This window comes from Triticum aestivum, chromosome 4B, assembly GCF_018294505.1.
Source record: "Triticum aestivum cultivar Chinese Spring chromosome 4B, IWGSC CS RefSeq v2.1, whole genome shotgun sequence".
Classification (NCBI taxonomy): Eukaryota; Viridiplantae; Streptophyta; class Magnoliopsida; order Poales; family Poaceae; genus Triticum; species Triticum aestivum.
Window position 1 is genome coordinate 96,283,813 of NC_057804.1, and position 24,668 is coordinate 96,308,480.

A 24,668-nucleotide genomic window follows, 5' to 3' on the forward strand; every position below is an offset into this window, starting at 1 on the left:
CGGAAAGGACCCGGCTGGCAGGGCCACTCGGACTGCGTCAGCACCTGAGGTGCCAGTTCAAGAGGGTGTCTACGTCGCTCGGCATTCTGTGACCTTCGCCGTGCCGCTGACGAGCGTCAGGCCTTCGTCGTCGACTGCTGAACCGCCCTCCCTTTTCGCCACACACCACGTCCCAGAGGACCAGGCGGGTGCTGCTAAGGAGGCTATACGCCAGGCGGGGATTATGATGGAGCAAGTGAAGGCGATCCAGGAAGCCAGCCAAGCGGCTTACGATGCAAGCTCAGCCCTTCAGAGCAATGTCCAGGTTAGTTGACAACCGCTTGTTCTATTAGGATATGTTATCTGAAGATTTTCTTTCCAGAAATCTTTGTGTCTGTACACCCATTGGGTGTGTCGATTGGGTTTGTAGATAGGTGGGGGCACACTGAGTGCACCCAGTGGGTGTAGTCTCCGAGACTATGGTGGACTGCGGGCAGTCGACTGTAGTCTTTATAGTTGAAATCTCTTCACTCGGCCTGGTCAGACCATGTCGAGTGGAACATTAGGACCTGTGGGGGCACGCTGAGTGCACCCACTGGGTGTAGTCCCCGAGACTATGGTGGACTGCGGGCAGTCGACTGTAGTCTGAAGAACTCTCTCTCTCTCTCTCTTTTTAGACTATGATGAGACCGTAATCTCTTTGTTCCTCTTGGTCGGCTGATCGGATCGAGTCGGTAGAACTAGTGGGGGCACGCTGAGTGCACCCACTAGGGTGTAGTCCCCGAGACTACTGTTGAATATTTTGATTCGACTGTAGTCTTAGAAACGTTACTGTTTTTCTCTTAGTCACTCGGAAGTAACCTCTCTTTAATGTCTGTCGACTAGTTCTTTGCAGAAATCTTGCGAGTTCGTGGCCTGTTATACTGAGTTGGAGAAGAAACACATACAGCTCGACCTCGACTTAAAACTTGTCCAGGAGAACTTTCAGAAGGCGAAGGACGAGGCAACAGGTACGATTGGTGAGAACTTGACGATTGTTTTTATCTTTCTGCCCGTTATTGATTCTGACCTCCTTGCCATTTTGCAGAGAAAACGAAGGCAGCTCTGATCAAGAAGGACCAGGAACTTGCTGAGGCGCAGAAGGCTGCATCTGATAAAACGAAGCTTGTGGAAGAAAAGCTGGCTTCAGTCGGCAAGCTCGAAGAGGAGAATGTCAACCTGAAAGCTGCTCTCGACGCGGCCAACAAGGAAGTCAGCCGTCTGAAGAACGACAAGATTGTTGTGAGTGACAAGGCAAGTGAACTGGTGGGGAAGAAGAATGATCTGGAAGCTTATCTAGGAGGGCTCGCCAAGTAGTTGTTCCTCATGCTTGAAGGTAACCTCTTTCACTCGACTGACTTGTCACCATTGATTCGTCGCGGAACTGTTGGTTCGTGTCTGACTTGTGTTTACAGAATTCTGTCAAAACTTTGAGGAAGAGACCAATCGAGTGGAGACAGGCTTGGATCCTATCAACTCTACAATGAAGGATGAAGCTGCCATGAATGTGCTTCGACTGGAGTCTCACATTGCTGGCGTGGTGGATTATCTGGCCCGACTGAAGGCAGCAGCGTCGCGAATCGACACGACACTCTAGCCAGGGGAGACGCTTCAGAACGACCTCGAGTCTTTAATGACTCGACTAAATGAAGTCCCAGGCCGAGTGCAAGAGTGGAAGAAGTCTTCTGCCAGGTGCGGTGCTGACGTAGCTCTGTCTTTAGTCCGTGTTCACTCCAAAGACGCATGAGAGGAAAAGCTGGCGTCCCTCAAGGTGGCCAATACTAAGAAGCATGACTTCTGATCCTTCATGGAGACATTCATTGCAGCTGCCACTCGGATTGCTGACGGAATCGACCTGGACGAGTTTGTCGCACCTTCTAGTCCTCCACCGGAGGAGTAAAAAACTTTTATGTTTGATGCCTTAAATTCGCCTTGGAATGCCGAGTGGTTTTTGTAACCGATAAACTTTAACAGGCTTGATGCCTGAGCACTTCTGGATCCGTAGGATGTTATCTGAACTTGATGCCTGAGCTTTGCAGTTGAATATGTTTGCATTTGTCTTAGAATGACATTGTTCTTCGCTCGGAATATATTTTTGTGCTTGGGACTTGCTCTTGCAGGCTGGAGTACAGATCCAGTCGACTTGCGTCCTTGCGACTCAGGATGAAGCGCACATTGTATTTGTGTCGAAGCTCGAAGGAGAAGGTAACAGTCGACCTCGTAGTCCTTGCAAAGCGCACGTGGTATTTGTGCCGGAGCCCAGAGGAGAAGGTAACCAGTTGACCTGCACCTTGTCGTCCTTGCGGGTCAGAACGATTTTCGTACTTAGGCTGAACTGCAGCTAAGCCTCCGAGTGTGAGGCAGACTCACCACTCGGTAGGATTTTAAACACTTAGGCGAGCACTGGGCTGCAGCTAAGCCCCCAAGTGAGAAGCAGATTCATCACTTGGTAGGATTTTAAACACTTAGGCGAGCACTGGGCTGCAGCTAAGCCCCCGAGTGAGAGGCAGATTCACCACTCGGTAGGATTTTAAACACTTAGGCGAGCACTGGGCTGCAGCTAAGCCCCCGAGTGAGAGGCAGATTCACCACTCGGTAGGATTTTAAACACTTAGGCGAGCACTGGGCTGCAGCTAAGCCCCCGAGTGAGAGGCAGGTTCACCACTCGGTAGGATTTTAAACACTTAGGCGAGCACTGGGCTGCAGCTAAGCCCCCGAGTGAGAGGCGGGTTCACCACTCGGTAGGATTTTAAACACTTAGGCGAGCACTGGGCTGCAGCTAAGCCCCCGAGTGTGAGGCAGACTCACCACTCGGTTGGATTTTTATTGTTTCTCATTGTATTTGTGCCGTAGCTCGAAGGAGAAGGTAGCAGTCGACCTGCACCTTGTCGTCCTTGCGGATCGGAATGAATTTCATACTTAGGCGAGTACTAGACTGCAGCTAAGCCTCCGAGTGGGAGGTCTGCTCTCCACTCGGTAGGATTTTTAAACACTTAGGCGAGTACTGGATTGCAGCTAAGCCCCCGAGTGGGAGGTTTGCTCTCCACTCGGTAGGATTTTTAAATACTTAGGCGAGTACTGGACTGCAGCTAAGCCCCCGAGTGGGAGGTTTGCTCTCCACTCGGTAGGATTTTTAAATACTTAGGCGAGTACTGGACTGCAGCTAAGCCCCCGAGTGGGAGGTTTGCTCTCCACTCGGTAGGATTTCAAACACTTAGGCGAAACGGATTCGCAGCTAAGCCCCCGAGTGGGAGGTTTGCTCTCCACTCGGTAGGATTTCAAATACTTAGGCGAAACGGATTCACAACTAAGTCTCCAAGTGGGAGGTTTGCCCTCCACTCGGCAGGAATTTTTTTTACAAACTTAGGCGAAACGGATTCGCAGCTAAGCCACCCACTGGGGGATTTCTTACACAAGCAAAAGCGACAACAATTAATGGGAAAATTATAACACTTTTGTCTTTGATAGATAAACTACAGGAGTACTTTTATTACATCTCATCTAAGTGAGTATTTAAGTGTAAAAGGGGCGGAGCAGATCCGCATTCCAGGCTCGTGGCTCGTCAATCTGGCGATCGACGTTGTAGAGACGGTACGCACCATTGTGGAGAACTTTGGTGACGATGAAGGGGCCTTCCCAAGTAGGGGCGAGTTTGTGTGGCTTCTGTTGGTCCACTCAGAGGACCAAGTCTCCTTCTTGGAAGGCTCGGCTCTTCACATTTCTGGCGTAGAATCGGCGCAAGTCTTGCTGATAGATGGTCGATCGGATCATGGCCATCTCTCTTTCTTCTTCCAGAAGGTCGACTGCGTCCTGCCGGGCTTGCTCTGCTTCGGCTTCGGAGTAGAGCTCGACTCGTGGTGCATTGTGAAGTAGGTCACTCGGCAAAACTGCATCAGCTCCATAGACCAGAAAGAATGGAGTTCTCCCAGTTGACCGATTCGGGGTAGTCCTCAATCCCCAAAGAACTGATGGAAGTTCGTCGACCCATGCGTCGGCTGCGTGCTTGAGGTCACGCATCAACCGGGGCTTCAGTCCTTTGAGAATTAGGCCATTTGCTCTTTCTGCTTGTCCATTCGACTGGGGGTGGGCGACTGAGGGGTAGTCGACTCGTGTGCCTTGGGAAGCGCAGAAAGCTTTGAATTGATCGGAATCGAAGTTTGACCCATTATCAGTGATGATGCTATGCGGGACTCCATATCTGAATATCAATTCCCTGATGAAGCTGATGGCCGTGCCAGCATCAAGATTTTTAATAGGCTTGGGTTCGATCCACTTGGTGAACTTGTCAACTGCCACCAGTACATGGGTGAAGCCGCTCCTGCCAGTTCTCAGTGGTCCAACCATATCTAACCCCCAAACAGCGAAAGGCCAGACGATTGGGATGGTCTTCAAGGCTGAGGAGGGTTTGTGTGACATGTTGGAGTAGAACTGACATCCTTCACACTTGTCGACTATCTTTTTCGCCATTTCATTTGCTCTCGGCCAGTAAAACCCCGCTCGGTATGCTTTAGCCACGATGGTCCGAGAGGACGCATGATGGCCACAGGTCCCCGAGTGGATGTCGTTGAGAATCATTCGACCCTCTTCCGGTGCTATGCATTTCTGGCTGACTCCAGTCACGCTTTCTCTGTACAACTGTTCCCTCATGACAGTAAAGGCCTTGGATCGACGGACGATCTGCCGAGCCTCTTCTTCATTCTCTGGGAGCTCTTTCCTTAGACTATACATGATGTAAGGCACTGTCCAGTCGGGAGTGATAACCAGAACTTCCATGATTAGGTCGACCACAGCTGGGACCTCGACTTCAGTCGGATCCGTGGCACTTTTTGGCTACGGGGCTTCTTCAGTGAAAGGATCCTCTTGAACTGACGGCGCGTGAACATGCTCCAAAAACACACCACTGGAGATGGCTTCTCTTTTCGAACCTATCTTCGCCAAGTCATCAGCTGCATGATTTTTCAGTCGGGGTATGTGATGAAGCTCTAACCCCTCGAATTTCTTCTCCAGCTTTCTTACTGCGTTGCAGTAACCAGTCATGGATGGGCTTCTGACGTCCCACACCTTCATCACTTGGTTAACCACTAAATCCGAGTCGCCGTAGACCATGAGGCGACGGACGCCGAGTGAGATGGCCATACCCAACCCATACAAAAGTGCTTTGTATTCTGCTTCATTGTTGGAGGAATCAAAGTGAATCTGGAGTACATATCTGAGCTTATCTCCTCGGGGGGAAACCAACACTACTCTGGCACCGGAACCATTCAGCATTTTAGAGCCATCAAAGAACATAGTCCAGTGCTCCGAGTGAACTTGAGTCGGTAACTGTTGTTCAGTCCACTCGGCAAGGAAATCTGCTATTGCTTGGGACTTGGTAGCTTTCTTTGCCTCAAATCTGATATCCAGGGGAAGGAGTTCAATCGCCCATTTTGCCACTCGACCAGTTGCATCTCTGTTGTGCAGAATCTCTGATAATGCGGCGTCGCTGATGACTGTGATGGTATGGTCAGAGAAGTAGTGAGCAACTTTCTTCGTGGTCATATAAATCCCATATACGAGCTTCTAATAATGAGGGTATCTTTGCTTTGATGGGGTCAGGACTTCAGAAATATAATATACTGGGCGCTGAACTTTGAAGGCTTTCCCTTCTTCTTCCCGCTCGATCGTAAGTACTGTATTGACGACTTGTCCTGTGGCTGCAATGTAAAGCAGCAAAGGCTCTTGCTGATCGGGGCAGCAAGCACCGGCTGGGTGGAAAGCAGGGTTTTTAACTCTGCAAACACTGCATCAGCTTTAGGAGTCCACTAAAACTTGTCTGACTTCTTCATCAGTCGGTAAAGAAGCAATGCCTTCTCACCGAGACGAGAGATGAATTGACTTAAAGCATCCAAGCGACCAGTAAGCTTCTGAACATCGTGCACCCGCACAGGTCGTTTCATTCGGAGTATAGTGCCCACTTTCTCTGGGTTTGCATCGATTCCTCGTTCGGAAACGAGAAAACCGAGCAACTTCTCGCCAGGAACTCCGAATGTGCACTTGGATGGATTAAGCTTGATATCATACCTCCTGAGGTTGGCAAATGTTTCAGCGAGGTCAGTCAGCAGGTCGGAACCTTTCCGTGACTTGACTACAATGTCATCCATGTATGCTTCCACATTCCGACTGATTTGAGTGAGCAAACACTTCTGAATCATCCTCATGAACGTGGCTCCGACATTCTTGAGGCCGAATAGCATGGTGACATAACAGAAGCACCCGAATGGGGTGATGAGAGCTGTTTTGATTTCATCGGGTCCAAACAGACGGATCTGATGGTACCCGAAATAGGCGTCTAAGAAAGACAGTCGCTCACATCCCGCAGTCTAGTCGACTATTTGGTCGATGCGGGGGAGAGGAAAATGATCTTTTGGGCAGGCCCGATTGATATGTTTAAAGTCAATGCACATGCGAAGTGACTTGTCCTTCTTGGGGACCATGACTACATTGGCGAGCCACTCGGAGTGGTAAATCTCTCGGATAAACTCTGCTGCTAAGAGCCGAGCCACCTCTTTGCCAATAGCCTTCCTTTTCTGGACGGCGGACCGTCGCAGATGTTCCTTAACAGGTTTTGCCTTTGAATCGACTCGCAGACGGTGCTCAGCCAGCCCCCTGGGTACACCTGGCATGTCAGAAGGTTTCCATGCAAAGATGTCCCAATTCTCACGGGGGAACTGGATGAGCGCTTCTTCCTATTTGGGGTCGAGTATTGTGGAGATATTAGTCGGAGCAGTGTTGGGATCGGTCGGGTGGATGTGAACTGGTTTTGTCTCGCCGGACGACTGAAACGCTGATTCCGTAGTAGACTTCTTGGCTCACAACAAATCACTCGGGTCTGCATTTCTCTGGTGTTCCTGCCATTCTTCTGCTACCATTTGAGCATCGGCGATCTTTGAGCCTTTTTGAAAGCACTCCTCCGCCTTCTTGCGATTACTAGTAACAGTGATCACGCCTTTAGGGCCAGGCATCTTCAATTTGAGGTACACGTAACATGGTCGAGCCATAAAACGTGTGTAAGCTGGCCTGCCCAAAATGGCGTGATAGGCACTTTGGAAATCCACAACCTCAAATGTCAACTTTTCTTTGCGGAAGTTTTTGGAATCACCAAAAACCACATCGAGGGCGATCTGGCCGAGTGATGCGGCCTTCTTGCCAGGGATGACTCCATAGAAACTCATGTTGCTTGTGCTGAGTCTGGACATCGGAATGCCCATCCCTTCCAGTGTCTCTGCATACAGTATGTTTAAACTACTGCCGCCATCCATCAACACTTTAGTCAGTCGAGTACCTTCGACGACTGGGTCGACCACCAGAGCCTGCCTCCCAGGGGTGGCTATGTGCGTCGAGTGATCTGATTAGTCGAATGTGATGGCCATCTGAGACCACTTCAGATAATTGGGCGTCGCCGGAGCGGCCATATTCACCTCTCGGTTTATAACTTTCAGTCGGTTCTTGCTCTCAACGTTAGCAAAAATCACCAGAGTGGAATTGACTTGAGGATATTCTTCGTCACTATCCCCCTTGTCCTCAACTTTGTCCGACTCTTTTTCCTTATCCTTGGACTGTTTCCCTTGGAACTGCTGTATCAAGAGCCGACACTGTCGAGTGGTATGCTTCGGGTAAATGAGATTACCCTCTTCATCTTTCTTGGTGTGGATGTGACACGGTAAATCCATCACGTCATTTCCTTCTTTATCCTTTACTTTCTTGGGGTTCCAGGGCCCTTTGGGCTTTCCTTTGAACTTTCCTTGAGTCGCGGCCAAGGCCTCTCCAGGAGCAGCTGGCTCGGCTTTCCGTTTTTGCTTCTGATTGGAGTTCCCTCCTCCGGTTTTCTGGGCGACTGACTTGTGCTTGCCACTCCGGAGCCGATCCTCTTCCTCACCATTGGCATATTTGGTGGCTATCTCCATCATTCGACTCAGAGACATGTCTCCGGTTCGACTGAATTTCAGGCTTAGCTCTCTGTACTTAACGCCTTCCTTGAAGGCGCAGACTGCCTGGTGATCAGATACATTCTCTACTGTGTGATGCAAGGTGATCCATCTCTGGATGTAATCTCTCAAGGTTTCATTCGACTTATGCACACAAGATTGCAGCTCCGTCAGCCCTGCTGGTCGCTTGCATGTCCCTTCGAACATTCTGACAAACAATCGGGAAAGATCTTCCCACGTGTAAATGCTGCTGGGTGTCAACTGATTCAACCATGCTCTGGCCGAACCTTCTAACATAAGAGGCAGATGCTTCATGACCACCTCATCGTTTCTGCCGCCGATCTGAACAGACACTCGGTAGTCTTCAAGCCAAGTATCAGGCTTAGACTCACCATTGAATTTACTGACTCCAGTCGCCAACCTGAAGTTGGGGGGAATCACCGCGGCCCTGATGGCTCTGCTGAAACACTATGGTCCGGAGACATGCACTCGGCTGCTAGTGGGTACATCTCTGTCGTGACCCTCTCTGTGAGCTCTGTTCCGGTCGACCAGACCTTGAACGATGATGGATCTCGCATCAAAGCCTGGTTCCCTGGGGTCGACTGGAAATCTTCGCCCGCCACTGTGCTGGCGTCTATCATCCTGCTGTCGAGGTGCGTAGGATCCACCCCTTGGGGGAGGGGTGGGCACTCGACGCCGATCATCGCGATCGTATCGGTGATCATACTGCTCACGGTTCCTGTACTGATCATGTCGGTCCCCACGCCCTTCACGCCTCGGGGGCGATCTGGGGCTATGAGCCGACTGGACCGTATTCGCAGCCACAGATTTGCTGTGAATCCTGTTCCGTGACTATGACACAACTGAATTTTGATCTCCTGCTGCCCGGAGTAAATCTCTGATCTGCATCAAGCCTCTGCCAGCCTCTGATTGGGAAGGCTGAATTGACTCTGCTATACGGGCTGCAGCTGCTAAATTCTGAATCGGAGTTTGATATACCTGAGTTGGAGGTGGAAAAAGCTGACGTCGACTGGAGTCAGGGACCCGTTGCCGCGCACGCTCGTCGAGTGCTCGCTGAAGGTTCTCCAGTCGAGTGCGCTCAGCCAGGTTGGCCAAGCACGCGTCCTCCAAGGCACGAGCCTCATGAGTTTCTCCAACGATAGGAGTATGAAGGGCATCCATGTTCCGGCGGCGAAGTTCTTCCCTCTGCAGCGAATTGAGGGGCTCGGGAAAGTATTCCTCATGGGCGTGCGACGGATCGCCTCCGCCGTCACCTCCCTCAGCATCGGGAAAGCCGGGGGGACCGTGTGGTCCGTTGACCATCAGGACCTCCGCCGCTGGATCACTGTTGTCGCACTCGGATGCAGTCTCTGCGGAGCCAGTCGACAGGTCGAACATGCCGTAGAGAGATTCGTCGGGCTCGATTGCCGCGACTTGGGCGGTGGTCGACTGGCGAGCCACCGCGTGTCTCACCCACCGCTGAAGCCTCGACCGACCGGAGCGCTTGCGCCGGCGGGAAGCGAGGAGGGAGGATGACACAAAAACCGATCGATACTGGGTCGACGGTTGCTGCAAGAGGATGTCGCGGACGCACACGCGAAAGTGCGCCGCTCCGCGGACTGGGAGTGCGTCGACGTCGAGCGGAGCCTCCTGAAGCCAGGCAGAGTCGTCGGCGATGAACGTGAGCGCGCCGAGACGGATCTCGCGGCCCTCAACCAAAACTCCGCCTGAAACCATGATGAAGGAGATCGGAAGAAATTGCAACTTCTCCAATAAGTCGCTAAGACACCTGCCCCACGGTGGGCGCCAACTGTCGTGGTTCTAAGTCTGACAGTAATGTAGGGGGGTACTAAGAGAGAGGCAAGATCCTAGCAATGGAGTAGTTGTACACGCAAGAGTTTTACGAGTTCAGGCCCTTCTCGGAAGAAGTAACAGCCCTACGTCTCGGAGCCCAGAGGCGGTCGACTGGATTATATGCGTGTGAGTTACAGGGGTGCGAACCCTTTACACTGAGGAGGGGGTGGCTTATATAGAGTTCGCCAGACCCCTCCGGCCCTCAGTTATGCAGGGTTTAAAGTACATTAAGACAGGGGGTTACTGGTAACGCCCACATAAAGTGCTATGAAGACCATAAAGGCTACTTAATGACAGACCGTTACGTGCAGAGTGACTTTAGATCTCCTGGCCGTCGAGTGGTTAGCTTCATGGTCGAGTGGTTATCTTCATGGTCGAGTGTCCTCGAGTCTGTCGAGTGGATCACCTCTAGGTCGACTGACAGATAGTTTCTTCTAGAGATGTCCTTGGGTAGGGTAGCTTAGACAGGTCCATGACCCTACCCTAGGTACATAGCTTCATCACTGACACCGCGTACCTGCGAGGTCGTCCACACGCCATGCCACGTGACGTGGTTGACCGACTGATTGCCCGCAGTCGCCCACACACCACGACGCATACGTATAGTACAGCTGAATGGGCGTACGTACGCACATACACACCACGGGTACCGTCGAGGTCGGGTGGGTGACAATTTTTGATTGCTTTATGCATGGCACGAACTAATCTATAGACGACACCATCCTTCCCAACAATGCTAGGCAGCAACTTTAAAAAAACAATTGCCTAAAGCGTGCATGCTCGCTGTAGGTGCTGCCACGTTGGACCGTGCAGGTGTCGGCCACAGATGTGTCGTGTGTATAGTAACGATATACCTTTTATAACGGAGTCTGAAGATTACCGCCATTGATGTATTTACGGTGGTTGTACCGAAGTAGAAGTGAATATCAAATAAGTATAATATGAAACTATTCCATCATAAATCTAATGATGTTTTTAGGAATAAATCAAATGATGATGTTTTTTCTATTATAAATTTTAAGACATAAGACAAATCTAATGTACACTAAAAATACGGAGAAAGTACCAGTACAAATTACCACACAAGTATTTTGACTTGGTCCGAGTGTCCGACTTTGGATCAGGAACGCAACGCCGACTGTAAAATATCCTCCAGAAGTTCGCCCTTCACGGCAGACCGTATTTCCCCAACTAAAAGCCAAACCAAACGAGGAAGAAACTTGAAATCCCCCTCCCGGTTTCCTCTCTTCGCACCTCCGCTTGAACGATCGAGGCGCCGGCAGGCCAAGGTTTGGGTTCCTCCTCCCTCCTCCGTCAAGCCACTCGCGGTCGCGGATTATCTCGTGCGCGGCTTAATCGTTGCTGTGTGCTGGTCTCTCGTAATTTCCGGTGAAGGACTTGCTCTGGGGTTAGGTTTTCAGGCTGTGATTCTCGGTTCCTTTTCGGTTGTTCCTGTCTCCGCGAGTTCCTTGTCCCCAAGGAATGCGTAAGCATTCGGTTTACTCTGTTGATGTATTGTGTTCTATGCAAGATACGGAGTATTACAGAGGAATTGTCGTTTGTAACAGGGCCGTAGTACTGGTCCTCTAGATTAATTGCTTAAGTAGCCTATTAATCACGATTTCGTGTTCATCTTGGTGATTATAGGTATTTAGGGCATCTGTATTTGTCGATTGTGATGCCAAGATTGGTCCTTATGTATGGGCTATAGTCATGGTAAGATTAGCCAACAGTTCAAGCCCTATCTGGAATGCGGGAATTTGCTTGTACTTAGTTGTGGAACAGTTCAATTACCGCAAAAACCTAGGGTTGTGTTCCCAGTTTGAGTAAATGATGTCATTGAGATGTGTGTAGCTTTATATTCTCATGCTCGATTACTTCTTCCTTGTGATCATCTAGGTGTATTACATGCCAAAAAATATTCTTTGCCAACGGCTTCAGTGTTCTCTTCCCCCCGGACAGTGTATGCAGAATCGGTCTTTTGGGATTGTTGCCTTGCTTTATGATTATTAGATGTGTTCTCTATTTTTATTCTTCAAGTTTCCTTGTGGTCAGCTAGGTATATTATGCTAAAAGAAAATCTTCCGCAACTGCTTCAATGTTCTCTTTTCCCCGAACAGTGTATGCAGAAACGGTCTTTTAGGATTGTTACCTTGCTTTATGATTATCAGATGTGTTCTCTTTATGATTCACTATTTTTATTCTTCATATTTCGTTAATGAGTTTAGCTCTTGAGCTGAAGTTATTGAGTTTTCGCTGCTGTGGTTTAGAGTTGGTTCAAAATCTGGAAATTATTGGCATTGAAGTACCATTTGATTGTCTCACCACTAGCAGAATTATGCATTCAGTCTATCCTATCCTATGTCAGTCCATATAGGTCTAGCTATACAAATTCTTCACTTTTATTGTTTTGGAATTAGCTTCTATGGAGTTCCCTTTGTTTCCCAACAGAGTTCGTGGTGCCATGACATTCTCATGTGTATGTTCCTAATTCAACAATCTGTCTCTGAACTTCGCTTTTGGACTCCTGAGTACATTTTGTTTGGGAACTGCATACTATGTTTGATTTAAATGGATTGTTGAGATCAAAATCCACACGGTAGATGAACTGAGTATCTGATAAGCTCCCATGCGTAGAACACCTCTTGGAGTATCAACTTAGCTCTAAAATCAACCATATTTTTTCTGATACGTACAACAGATACTCCCTGCTCCAAACATAAAATTTGTTCATGTAAGTAAAACCAGCATACTGCAAAACTCCACAGTTGCTGCTAGGTTAACAAGTGTAGGTTTGAAACAGAGGGAAGGGTGGAAAATTAGATTAGGTAAAACCTTGTGGCACTATACCTTGATAATTCTATAGCACTGGTGCAGCATCTGGCCCAAGTATTTTGAGGAGTCTATCTGTACTTTTATTAATCATTAATGTGTTGGTACATATATATTGAGAAATGAAACTTCTGTCACGGATGTTTTAGTTTTCTGCTTTTCTTGTTGGAAGCACGACTGCTTCTTGCAAAACCTGTTTGACAGTTTGGATGAAATTGTGTCACATGCCTTATTTAGTTTGGGAGGTACTAACCTCCTGTTGTAGTTTAGCAGTGTCTGTTCGAAAAGAAATATTATTCTAGTCTTTCACTGATCAGTTGTGTAATTGCATATGAATCGAAGCACTAGGGGGTAACCCAAGAAGGTAGATAGCACAAAATTCTTCACTAGGACCGTGACAACAGTGACTTTCTGTTATTCCTACTGTTCCCTTGGTAAAACGTATAGGATGTACTTCTCACGATCAGCACTGCAGCTAAGATGAACATGCAATCTCTCTTTTTCTTTTAATTTTCAGAACATTTACAGTCTTTCTCACTACTCTGATTCTTCTTTATCAGTGGATGCAAAGTCACAAACAAGAGCTTTTAGGACTTCATGTTTTGAAACAAGTTAAATCATATAGTTTCTGTTATTTTTTCTCATGCTCCTGTTCTCTGAACATATTAACTGGAAGCATCACATAATTTGTTAGCTTTTTACAGACGAGTGTGCTTTGATTTTTGTTTAAGATTGCAGCTATCTTCATGTTGTTTGTTCCATGAATATTCTTATATACCATCAAAATAACTTCTGTTAATTATGTTCAGTACTGATGAATTTTTTATTGACTATTTTGAACACTGTCATTTTCAAGTTAAGTTTGTACTCCCTCCGTCCCAAAATATAAGAACGTTTTTGACATTATGCTAGTGTCAAAAACGTTCTTATATTTTGGGACGGAGCCACGGAGGGAGTACTCTGTAACCTCATAAAAGAGCAATATATTTGTTTGGCTGTTTTCTGTTAACAATATTTACCCCTGTTCTTTCATGTGCAATTTGTAATCATCTATCTAACCATATTTCCCTTAGAAATTAGAGCGTATCTGTTTGTCTATTCTAAAACTAAGGTGTAGCATCCAAGAGCTTGTCTTCATTTAGTATGCTTCAGTTTGTCTATTGTGGGTTACTCTCTCCATTCCAAACTAATTGAAGTTCTAGCTTTGTCCTTATTCAAATTTGACCAAGTCAAAAAGAAAAATATATCAAGACCTACAACACCAAATTAGTTTCATTACACTGAACCGGATCTTGAAAACGGGAGTGAATTGAATCCGACTTCTTGGGATTTCTTACAAAATGTATTTCCATTTTATATATATTTGGTATTGTAGATCTAAGCATATTTTTCTATAGACTTGGTCAAACTTAAAGAAGTTTGACTTAGACAAACTTAGAACTTCAATAATTTGGAAGGGTGAGAGTTTTGGTTTCTACTCCCTCCGTTCCTAAATACAAGTCCTTTTAGAGATTCCACTACAAATTACATGCGGATGTATATAGACATATTTTAGAGTGTGGATTCACTCATTTTGCTCCATATGTAGTCCATAGTGAAATCTCTAAAAAGACTTGTATTTAGGAACGGAGGGAGTAGAATTTAGCATCCTGAGCTTGCCCTTAATTTGCTACACTCCAACTATCCATCTTGCAATTATGAATGGTATTGTTTCTTCACTTGCCTTGTTTCTTTCCATGTGTGAAAAAAATGGTTTCCAACTCATATTGGGTATTTCTGTTTTGATGCCAAACGAACCTCGGAATATTTGCATAATTTCTTATTTTTATTAGTGTGTAATGTTCGTCACCATCAAGCCAACAATTCCTGGACTGTTTCTGATGGACCAAAATGTGTAGGGTTCGATATCTTTTTTTATTGTTATTTTGGTTAGGTAATTTATGCATATGATATTCACTGTTGTGACCATGAGGTCATGGGTTCAAGTCCTGGAAACAGCCTCTTACAGAAATGTAGGGAAAGGCTGCGTACTATAGACCCAAAGTGGTCGGACCCTTCCCTGGACCCTGCGTAAGCGGGAGCTACATGCACCAGGTTGCCCTTTTTTTTATATTCACTGTTGTGCAGATCGGTTTTTTCAGCATCACTAGAGTCAAGGAGGCTTCCCTTGGACTGGTGCTATGCACGCCCATCATATTTTATTTAGGTTATGCCCAGAACTCTAATAAGTGGAGCTTAGCAGTAGCATACAGTGACTTATTACTGGATTTCACTGTTATAAGCACATACTTATAAATATTAAATCATGACGCAAACTGTATATTTAAGAATTGTCCCCAGTATCCACCTTATTATTTTGCTTGTTGTTAGGCTATAGAAAGTGTTGCTGCAACTTGGAATTTGGTCGTAGCATGCTCTTTCACTATTCTTTGTGTCTTTTTTATCAATGTATTAATGTCAAGTCACTGTATACACTCCTGTTTTGAAACAACATTGACGTACTGATGAGATTTTATTTTCTCTTGTTTTGAAACAGGAGTCTGGACTGGATACACTCCTTCTCTTTTGTCCCGTGTGATAAAAGATTTATAGCTTATAATATCACAACAATGTATACAACTGTGCAAACATACATATTCATTACTGCTGAACTTGTAACTGCAGTATTGTGTAATTCTATATATCCATTCATCTTGTTTTTTCCATATTGCATTTGGGATCATAGTAGAGGTTCATCTGAGGTATTTCTTCTTTTTGAAAAGAAAGCATAAAAGCGTTCTAGATCTTCAGTATTGTGTAACACCTAGATACTCATTCATGCTGTCTTTGTTTTCTCTTTTTTAACTGAAGAAACACTTAATCTTAGGTTTTAAAACAGTTTCTGCTTATTTTTCAGTGCCATTTAGAAGATTTTGGTGGCCAGAGCACAAAGCAAGTCACTGAACCATGCTCATGGTCTGCTGGAATATCACACTAAAACTTCATGCTTGTAAGTTTCCTCATTTGTGAACCCTGAATGATTAACCTCATACAAACCAGACATCAAATATATTTCAGTACATAGTAGTCGTGCAAAACTTGCATCTGTCATATTAGGAACTCATTGTTGTCGATATGTACATGTTAACTGATGTTGGGCCTCCACAACCCACTACTGGCATGACTAAAAGAGCCAGTCTTACATCTTTTGTTAGGGAAACTACTATACATCTTAGACTTGTGGAGTAATTTACAAGATGCACATACAAATCTCTTCGGCACCTGAACAAAATCACTAATTCCAACACACCTAGTGTGCTGCCACACATGGCATGAGTCACAAGATAGCATCCTCTCACCATCATCATCCTTCGCTCCACATGAACAATTAACTGTCCATTGGTCTACACCCCTCTCCATCCGATAAATTGCAACCCTGCGCTCACCTCCGACGCACTTGCCTTGGATACTGACAGTCCCTTTTGCTCCAAATAAGAGCTTGACTTGAGTTGTGTCATCTGCAGTTGGACAATCAAGAAGCTGGTTTGCTACAAAGCTTTGTAGCATCAAGTAGATACTTTGGAATGTTCTCACAGCCTCCATCTTCAGATCAGCAACAGTAGCCGTTTGCGTTAGTGTTAAAAGTTCTGCTGGGAGGCTGGGTGGATCACCAACCTGATCCAATAGCTCCACTTGGCACCAGATGTGCAGCACAGATTGGTTTTGAGGCAAGAAATCCTCTTCCATGTCATAATGCTTGATGAACTGCTTGCAGTCCAAAAGGACCATCGCAGATCTATTGGCATGTTCATGAATATGTTCTGGCTTATAAGGTGGCATTGTATGAGGGTTGAGGAGCGCGTCATAGAGGAACTTGATGTCACGGAAAAGGTGATCCCGAGTTGGCATGCTCGCATTCTTTGGTGGCAAGATTTCATCTGTGAGCCTGCAATGAGTAAAAGAACAGTTAGCCTTTTGATCATAGAAACAAGAACTAGGCTAGTTATGCAAGTCACAACCAATATCTGAGTCACGAACCTGTACTCTATTGTGTTTGTCTCACTGTTGCATCGAACTACAACAACCATCCCATCATAGGTTCTTGTACCACCAATGGTCTTGAGGCAGTAATCGACCAGCTGTGGTGAACCAATTGGATGAGCTGTAGCTGCCTTTAGGGTTCGCATAGCCACCCACCTATCTACAGCACGGAGAACTTTCAGCGCAACATCCATCGCTTGCTTTATTTTCTCATCAGCCCAGTTTTCCTCTTTGAAATTGGCATCATATGCTAGCTCCCTCTTGTGCATTGTCACAAGGTGGGTATGCACACTTTTGCCAGCAGCAAGCCCCAAGACATAGAGGAACAGATCACAGAATGTGGTGAGAGGGCGCTTTGAGAGCGATTGATAGAAAGCAATGGTATCCTGCAGTTGGTTTCGAGGATATCGGGAGTGGGGAAAGAAGTGAGAGAGTGACACTGAGGAGAGGTTTTCAATGGCTTTGCTGTAGGTTTCAGATGTAATTCCGAAGCTCCCACTTCCGAGTTTGAATCCCCACTGCCCATACCAAGAACAGCCAGTGGCAATGGCATGTAGAACCCGGTAGTCAACTTCAAACTTCTTTGAGACATCCAACACTGAAACCTTTCTGAAATTAATCATGTACTCTTATGTTAGTACCATTTCCCAACAAATTACAGAAAGGTAGGCTGTTCCTACTCAACATAAATGTGTAAATTTGCCTTTTATACCTGACTCTTAGGTATGTGCAAAGACGATCCCAAAAGTCCATCAGTTGGTATCCTGTCAAGAGGCTGGAACCACCTTCATGGCCGTTAATTCGTACAAGATGGCCAAACCCATTTTCATGTACTATGCCATGCAGCAAATGTCGTGGATCATCAATCTGGGCATAGTCCCAATCTTCAGATTCATCATGGGGTAACGCAGAACCATGACTGCACGCCGGGCACCTGATCATTGATTAAATAATTGTCATATCTGAAGACATCATTGCAGTTCAGCGTGTAATTTTATTTGTCATCAGAAGTTGCAGTGTTGCAACCGTTTTTATTGTCACATTTGTTTGGAGTGATATTGTTGCTTTATTAGATTGCAAATACTGAACATTGGTGAACCAACCTTGTCTCAAATATTTGAACCATCAGGCCACAACGCCGGCAGGTTTTGCAGCTGGCCATTTTCTCATTCCGAATTATGAAGTGATACTTCTTCACACAAACTGGGTGCCTGCTCCAGCCTATCAGAGTTGAACAAATTAATGACATCAATTTGGCTCCAAGTTGTAACTCAAGGTCATCTATTTGTCAACAGATGTGGCTTTAAATTCCCGAGCAAACGTATAACAAGTAGTATAGATCAATTTATAATGAATTACGTGTTAACCTATCAGAGGCTATTAGGAATAGGCTGCTCATTTGCCAGCCTCTGTTCCCTCTCATTCCTCTTATTTTTATCTCTTTTTGTCTCACTTCCATTTTTTTTCGTTCTCTATTTTTCTTTTTTCTTCTCCTTTTTTCCGTTGGGCTCTTCTTTGTTGACTTTTTTGACTTGCAAGCGCACAGATATTTAAGAAAATGGATAATGCTATATTAAAAGCCTTTACTCCGTCGGGTAGTCAAATCTAATTCATGCGAACATGCCTTTACACGGATTTTACAGCATCCCAAGCTAATAAATAACACAAATCTAATCTAGGAACTCCAATACTCTTTACCCACCCCAGAGAAATCTATAGCTGACACAAACACCTATATACAAAACCAGAAATTCCCACCTTTAAGAAAAAACAGAAATTCCCGGACGACTAGCTGGGCATGCTGAAATAACACAAGCACTCGAGCACGCCGGAATAACTGAGGCACTTACCAGCAACCGTACAGTGGTCACAGTGGACGCGCCTGGCCCTGGGCACGTCCTCCTCGACCACATCCATGACCACGACCGAGGCCTCGCCCTCCTCGCCTACACGGAAACCTACCTGCCACACCGCGCCGGCGTCGCCCAGCACGCCGCCCTGCTCCCACTCCGCGGGCGGCGGCGCCGGCGACGCGTGCCGAGACAGGAACCCCCGCACGTTGGCGCGGAACGACGCGGCGGCGGCCCGCTCCTTCCGGCCGGGGAAGGCCCGCAGGTCGAGGAGGCACGGCTCCGCCAGCACCCGCCCGCGCCGCGCCCGCTTCGTGGGCCGCCCGAGCACTGCCATCGGTCGACGCCGGCGAGGAGGGGAGGCGGATCCGTGGGGGAGCGGCGCGCTCGGGGCGGGCTGGGGACGAGGCGGCTAGATCCGATCGGGTTCGGGAAAATTTTAAACCGGCGGTTGGGTCTGGAAGCGCGGGGACTTTGGGGGATTTTCGGATCGCGCCGAGAGAGAGATTCGTAAATTTTCAGATCATGGTGGATGGGTGGGTGGGTGTGGGTTGTTGATAAGGTCGGAGGACGTGGATATATATGCCGGGCCCGGAGCTGTGCCTGTAGGTCGGTTTGGTTTTCAGGGAATTACGGTTTTGCCCCCTCGGAGGCTTCGAAGAGTCGGGAGCGAACACGTCTGCGAGCCGCGGGAAAAGAGGGGCTGATTAATTGAAGCGGGAATTTTCTGGAAAACTTCGCGTGTGGGACGTTTTTGGGCTTGTTATCGGGTTGGGCTGTGCGACGGACACGAGCGTTGTTGAGCGGGTAATAGTATCGGGCTCTATTGGTTTTGGTATAAGACGAGTCTCGCCGAATATGGTAATAGCCGTTGAATTTGGAATATTTTTGTTTGGTAGATCAGATTTTGGTAAGGTTTCTTTTGCTGCCTATATTTGGTTGTCTTCTTTGACAGCAACGCTAAACTATCCTAAGGCATGTATTACGGTGCTACCTTAGTTGTGTCACATAAGATTAAAAAATATCTAGGGAAGGTCGTCATCATTTTCTTTTCAAAAAGCATAACTTTATATATTAACGCCCCTTTTGCAAATCACCCAAAGCAGAAGCAATTACTTTGGGAGGTACATCAGTGTTCCAAGACACTATAATTCACCATACACATACTACCAATTTTCGCAAGTTCACGTGCTACAAAGTTGGCCTCTCAACGACATACTACCACTTCATGTTTGGAGAACCACATTTTCGGCTGGAACTTGATGTCCTCGATGATGGGTGCAAATGTTAGCTTTATAATTGATAATATCAAAAACATAATCACATTTTCCACGAATTTATTGACTAGACAACCCGGTGACTCGTCCACATAGTAAGAGAAATCTTATTACAATAACTATCACTAGTTCGGCACATGATACATTTCATTAGCGGAATGAAAACATTGCTCAAAAACGACCTTCCCAGTCGTAGTAGTTGGGTCCACTCACTCCGGAAGTATTGTTGCTAGCGCGTCTCATGATCTTGTTTGTCAGGTGCAAAAGTTGATGACATTTAAAGAATCAGATGGTCCACGGAGCATGCTTGCTATTGGTTTTCTCCCACGGCTCGCTTGCACGCCTCGAGCTAGCGTGCATGTTCTAAAAAAAGAACTAATGTGAGGTATCAAATTGCTAGTTTGGTGCAAGGTACGTGTTGATTTGATGTTTTCTCTTTGCCTTTTTGTTTTATACATGTATTAAAAATATACTCATTGTGCATTTTAAAAATTGTTCATAATGAAAGTAAAAAATATATTATTTAATTACACATATTTATTGTGTATCATTTTTTAGCGTTATTAAAAATATAGTAATTAAAAAGGTTTTAGACATTATAAAAAGTTCATGCAATTTTTTAAATCGCTTCACGCATTAAAAAATGTTGATGTCATTTTTTAGAAAAACAAGCATTTAGTTTACAATATTCTTGCCATTTATATAAAGGGTTCAAGCCTCCTCCTGTGTGTGGCACGTGTCTCTTTCTGCAATTTTTTTGCAACATAATGTGTGTTGCAAAATTGCCTTCTGCAACAACACACGTGTTGAAAAAAAATTGAAGACGAAAAAACTACTAATATTTTTCTGCAACATAATCTATGTTGCAACATTTTCTTCCACAACAACACCCATATTACAAAAATAGTGAAGAAAAAAATCCGCAACATAAGCTTTGATGCAAAGGTTTCTATAACACTATCCTTGTCGCAATGATGAAGATGGTGTTGGACGCTGGATAGCTCTAGATCTAACGGCTGCCGAGGTGGTGGATCTTTTTTTTAAAATCTGCCAAGTAGAAAATTAGAAAAGATGCATGTAAAGAAGAAAGAATAAGTAAGGAAAGAAACAAGACAAAGAAAAAATAGAAAGCATAAAAAGAAAAAGGAAAAATAGAAAAGGGAATGAAAATAAATAGAAAAGGAAAACCCGGACACCAAACCAACAAAAAACCCTGCATGGAAACCGTAGGAAAGAACCATCAACAGGAAAATAGGAAACCCACGGAAACCAGAGTGCTTGCAGGCGACCCTCAACTAAAGCTGGTAGTTGGCGACATATAGCCATTTTTTTAAGGGACATATAGCCGATTTTGGCCTAAAGACAGGACGTAAAGAAAGTGTTGCAAACTGGACTTAAGCCACGATTGGATCGTCGTTTTCCAGCCAAAAACGCCTGTAAAACTTTCCCTTGTAAATAAAAACAGATGGCCCTCGGTGATGTTATTGGTTGGTCGTTTTTGACCGGTAAACTATACACTTCTTTCCCAGATCACGTGGGTTATTCGTTTATTTCCGTTACAGACCTCAACCCGTCGGTTTTGTTACACCTGTATTTTACATGTTGTTTCCGGAGATGAGTAAATTACAACTGTATCTTTAATACGGGCGTGAAACAAACATGGCTCCCAAGCGCGGCCTTATATGTGGACCAAAGTCCTCTCCTAACAGGCTGACACCAATCTTGTGTTTTTTCCGGTGGCTGGTGAACTATCAACGCAGTTTTTTCTTTGAAACAAAAGCTTCCATTACCATGGAACATAGGCTATATATATATATATATATATATATATATATATATATATATATATATATATGACAAATTTTATCTACAAGCAATGGTAGTTACCATCTAGCTATTTACCCACCACGTGTCCACTTCGTAGCACCAAGTCAACCTGTTTGAGGAATTGGGTTAGCGGGTGCCATAGAATCCAATAGGAACCACCTGATTTAGTTTTTATAATTTAATATTTCGGCAAGTGCGCACTGGTTTAACCACCTCTTTTTTTTTCCCAATAAACCACCTCCTTGATTCTTGGCTACGTACGTAAACAGTTTACCGGATAAGCTTGTCAACGCAACTCTGGATATTCTTATAAGTTATAACGACATTTTCTAGGCACAGTATATACGTACCATGTATTTGAAACAGATATTATCAAGAACGTGGTTTACATAATTAGTACGTACGAAGTAATATGTAGTTTACAGAGGGAGTATTTTCCCCCCTTTTTTAACAACATGTAGCGTTCTCCATGTATGCTTGGAGTATGTAGTATGAGGATATAATTATTGGAGTATGGAGTCATTGTCAAAGAATTAAAGTATGTAGTATTATCATATAATTATGGGTAGTTGCGTACTAAAATAAAATTGTAGTATGGAGTACCAATATAAAATTGGAGTACGGACTATTGATATAAAATTGGAGTATGTAGTATGGATATAAAATTTGAGTATGGAGTATGGAGTATTAATATAAATTGAAGTATGTAGTTCGTAGTATGGAGTATTAATTTAAAATTGAAGTATGAAGTATATCAACATAAAATTGGAGTATAGAGTACTAACATTTTAAAAATGAATTAGCTTTCACAAAAAGATAGATAAAGTTCGTTCTTTAAGTACATGGAGCATATACATGTACTATTAGTTGTAGTATATTCACAATTTTAGTAAGAATTATGCATCCTTTTTTTGAACGGGTATATTATTTTTCTTCAGCAGCGAAATGATCATGTATGCTTTTATTTGAACCAAAATATTGAGTGTGTATTATGTACATGACTCTAAAGTGGTGGCTTGTTCTTTTTGGAAGAGAGTATGAAGTTTATATACTTTTTTTGGAAGTAGCAAGGGGTACATCTCGTTGAAACAATCTGTACATATGTGATGCATCACTGAGCTAGCAACCATTGATCGATGGTTGTGTTCTACACCAAGTATAGCTCGGCTTGTTCAAATTTGCTTCGCAGTTGTAGGTTATAGTCAAGCACTCAGAGGACAATATGACGGGTTCCCTGACAGCGGGCTATAGGATCTGGCTCTATACTGCATGAGCGCGATATCGTCCTACCTGGTTTTGCAGCATGCAAGGCAAGAAAATTAGCGGCCGGGCATATACCAAAGCTTGTGTATGAATGCATTTTGAAGAGTGGCATAAAGACGTATGTGCATCAGCATGCGTGTGCTAAAGATGTTTCCATACCGTGGCCACTGCATCAACGCATGCATGTGTGCTATGGTGCATCCGGATGCATCACTGCGTCTGCGTGTCCCGGTGTAACTTTACACCGGCAGATTTCCGTTGAGACCGTCGCCCCATTTAGGGAATTCAGTGCGGTCAGATGCTTCTAATCCACCGTGGCCGCACGACAATAATTCCCATAAGATCCATGGACAGAGAAAAGCAATTAATTTTAAATTACCTACAATCCCGATCACGTACAAACTAATTGGTGAGTGAGTGATCACCTGGACAAATCTGCCGAGCACTCATGGTCATCATTTTGGCGGCGGTCGCGCGGCCATGTGACTAACTAGGCTGCCATCTGACTAACTAATTTATACGCGCGTTGTTCGTTCAACTAACCAGAGGATATTATCCGAAAAAACTAACCAGAGGATAATGAATGAAAATAGCAAAGGGTTTGTTACAAGCTATCGGGTTTAGGCTAGCTTAGTCAACCCATTTAGAAAAGCACATATCTTAAAGAATCGTGTGGTGGAAAAAGTAGAGGTAACTACCCCTAGGTGGTAGAATCTATTTTCCCTATATATATATATATATATGACACCCAGGGTGAAGAATAAATTACTCCTCACCCTGGTCAACCGACCCAGCCAAAAGTTTCATTGCCCCCGATCCCACCGCACCCCATCGTGGTCCTTTGTCGTAAACTTTTGTCCCAGATGGAGATAATTTTACATCGATGTTACAGCGCCCACGCCTCTGAATGTGGGATTGAGTAGAAAAAAAAAGTGGTCCAGGGATTACAAGCCAGCCACATGCCCACATTCCAGTTTTATTCTGGTTAGATAATGAGAGCGGTTCTAGCGGCGACGGCTGGGCTCGACTGTGTGATGGTCAACACCTCAACGGGGCAGCCGCCGGGACGGCGTGGTGAGCGGCGGCTAGCCTCGGTCGCTGTGGTTGATGGTCGAAAGCATAGTTTGCGGAGGCGGCACTATTGTGGCAGTGGCGGTCACCTCGGATCCTCCATGGCTGGCTTGACCCCCGTGACTTCCTCTCCCTCGGCTCGTAAGGTTCCCCCAACTCTCTTTTTTCCATTGTCTTTGATTCCTCCCCGTGATTGCTGGCCCCATTGTGGAGGAGGCCACCACGCCATGAGCCCATGGACATCGGATTGATTCGGGGGCGGGAGAAACTGCTGCATTGGCCTCGCGGTTCGGCCGCGTACGGTCTGGCGGCAGACGACATCATCATAGTGGTATGACGCCGGGCGGCCGGGGGACCATTTGGAGCTGAAGCGGTGGGTTAGAGGAGTGCCAGATTGGATAGGATACATGCCTTTAGGAATCTCTGGTACTTTCAACTTTATGACATGGCCTTCATTTTTGCAACATGGATTTGTTAGTGTTAGTAACTTTCCCAATTTTCTGATGTTGATTTCCGAGATCTGGAGAGTTGGATCAAAACAGAGCTACAGGCTACCAGTTCATACCTTAAATGCAAGTAAATAATTATTGTACTGATTTTGTCCAACATGCATGCAAATATTTCAGACTATATTTTCCAGTCATGTTTTTTTAATTAATTTTCCCTAGCATAAACCCAACTTTCTATGTTTA

The 24,668-nt window shown here is 45.5% G+C and overlaps 1 protein-coding gene and 1 long non-coding RNA gene across 2 annotated transcripts; one reads left to right on the top strand and one right to left on the bottom strand.

The window, feature by feature from the left end:
* The first annotated feature begins 10,963 nt into the window (after positions 1-10,963).
* LOC123091240 (uncharacterized) lies at positions 10,964-17,860 on the top strand. Its single transcript, XR_006442977.1, has 4 exons — positions 10,964-11,125; positions 15,205-15,279; positions 15,565-15,657; positions 17,412-17,860. It is a non-coding gene; the product is annotated as an uncharacterized lncRNA (long non-coding RNA).
* LOC123091239 (PHD finger protein At1g33420) lies at positions 15,739-19,075 on the bottom strand. The gene is made up of 5 exons (XM_044512685.1): positions 18,539-19,075; positions 17,792-17,909; positions 17,401-17,622; positions 16,686-17,297; positions 15,739-16,593 (listed from the first exon to the last, which is right to left on the bottom strand). Exons 1-5 carry the CDS (start codon positions 18,873-18,875, stop codon positions 15,792-15,794), a joined length of 2,091 nt encoding a protein of 696 aa, XP_044368620.1. The 5' UTR covers positions 18,876-19,075; the 3' UTR covers positions 15,739-15,791.
* Positions 19,076-24,668: the final 5,593 nt, after the last annotated feature.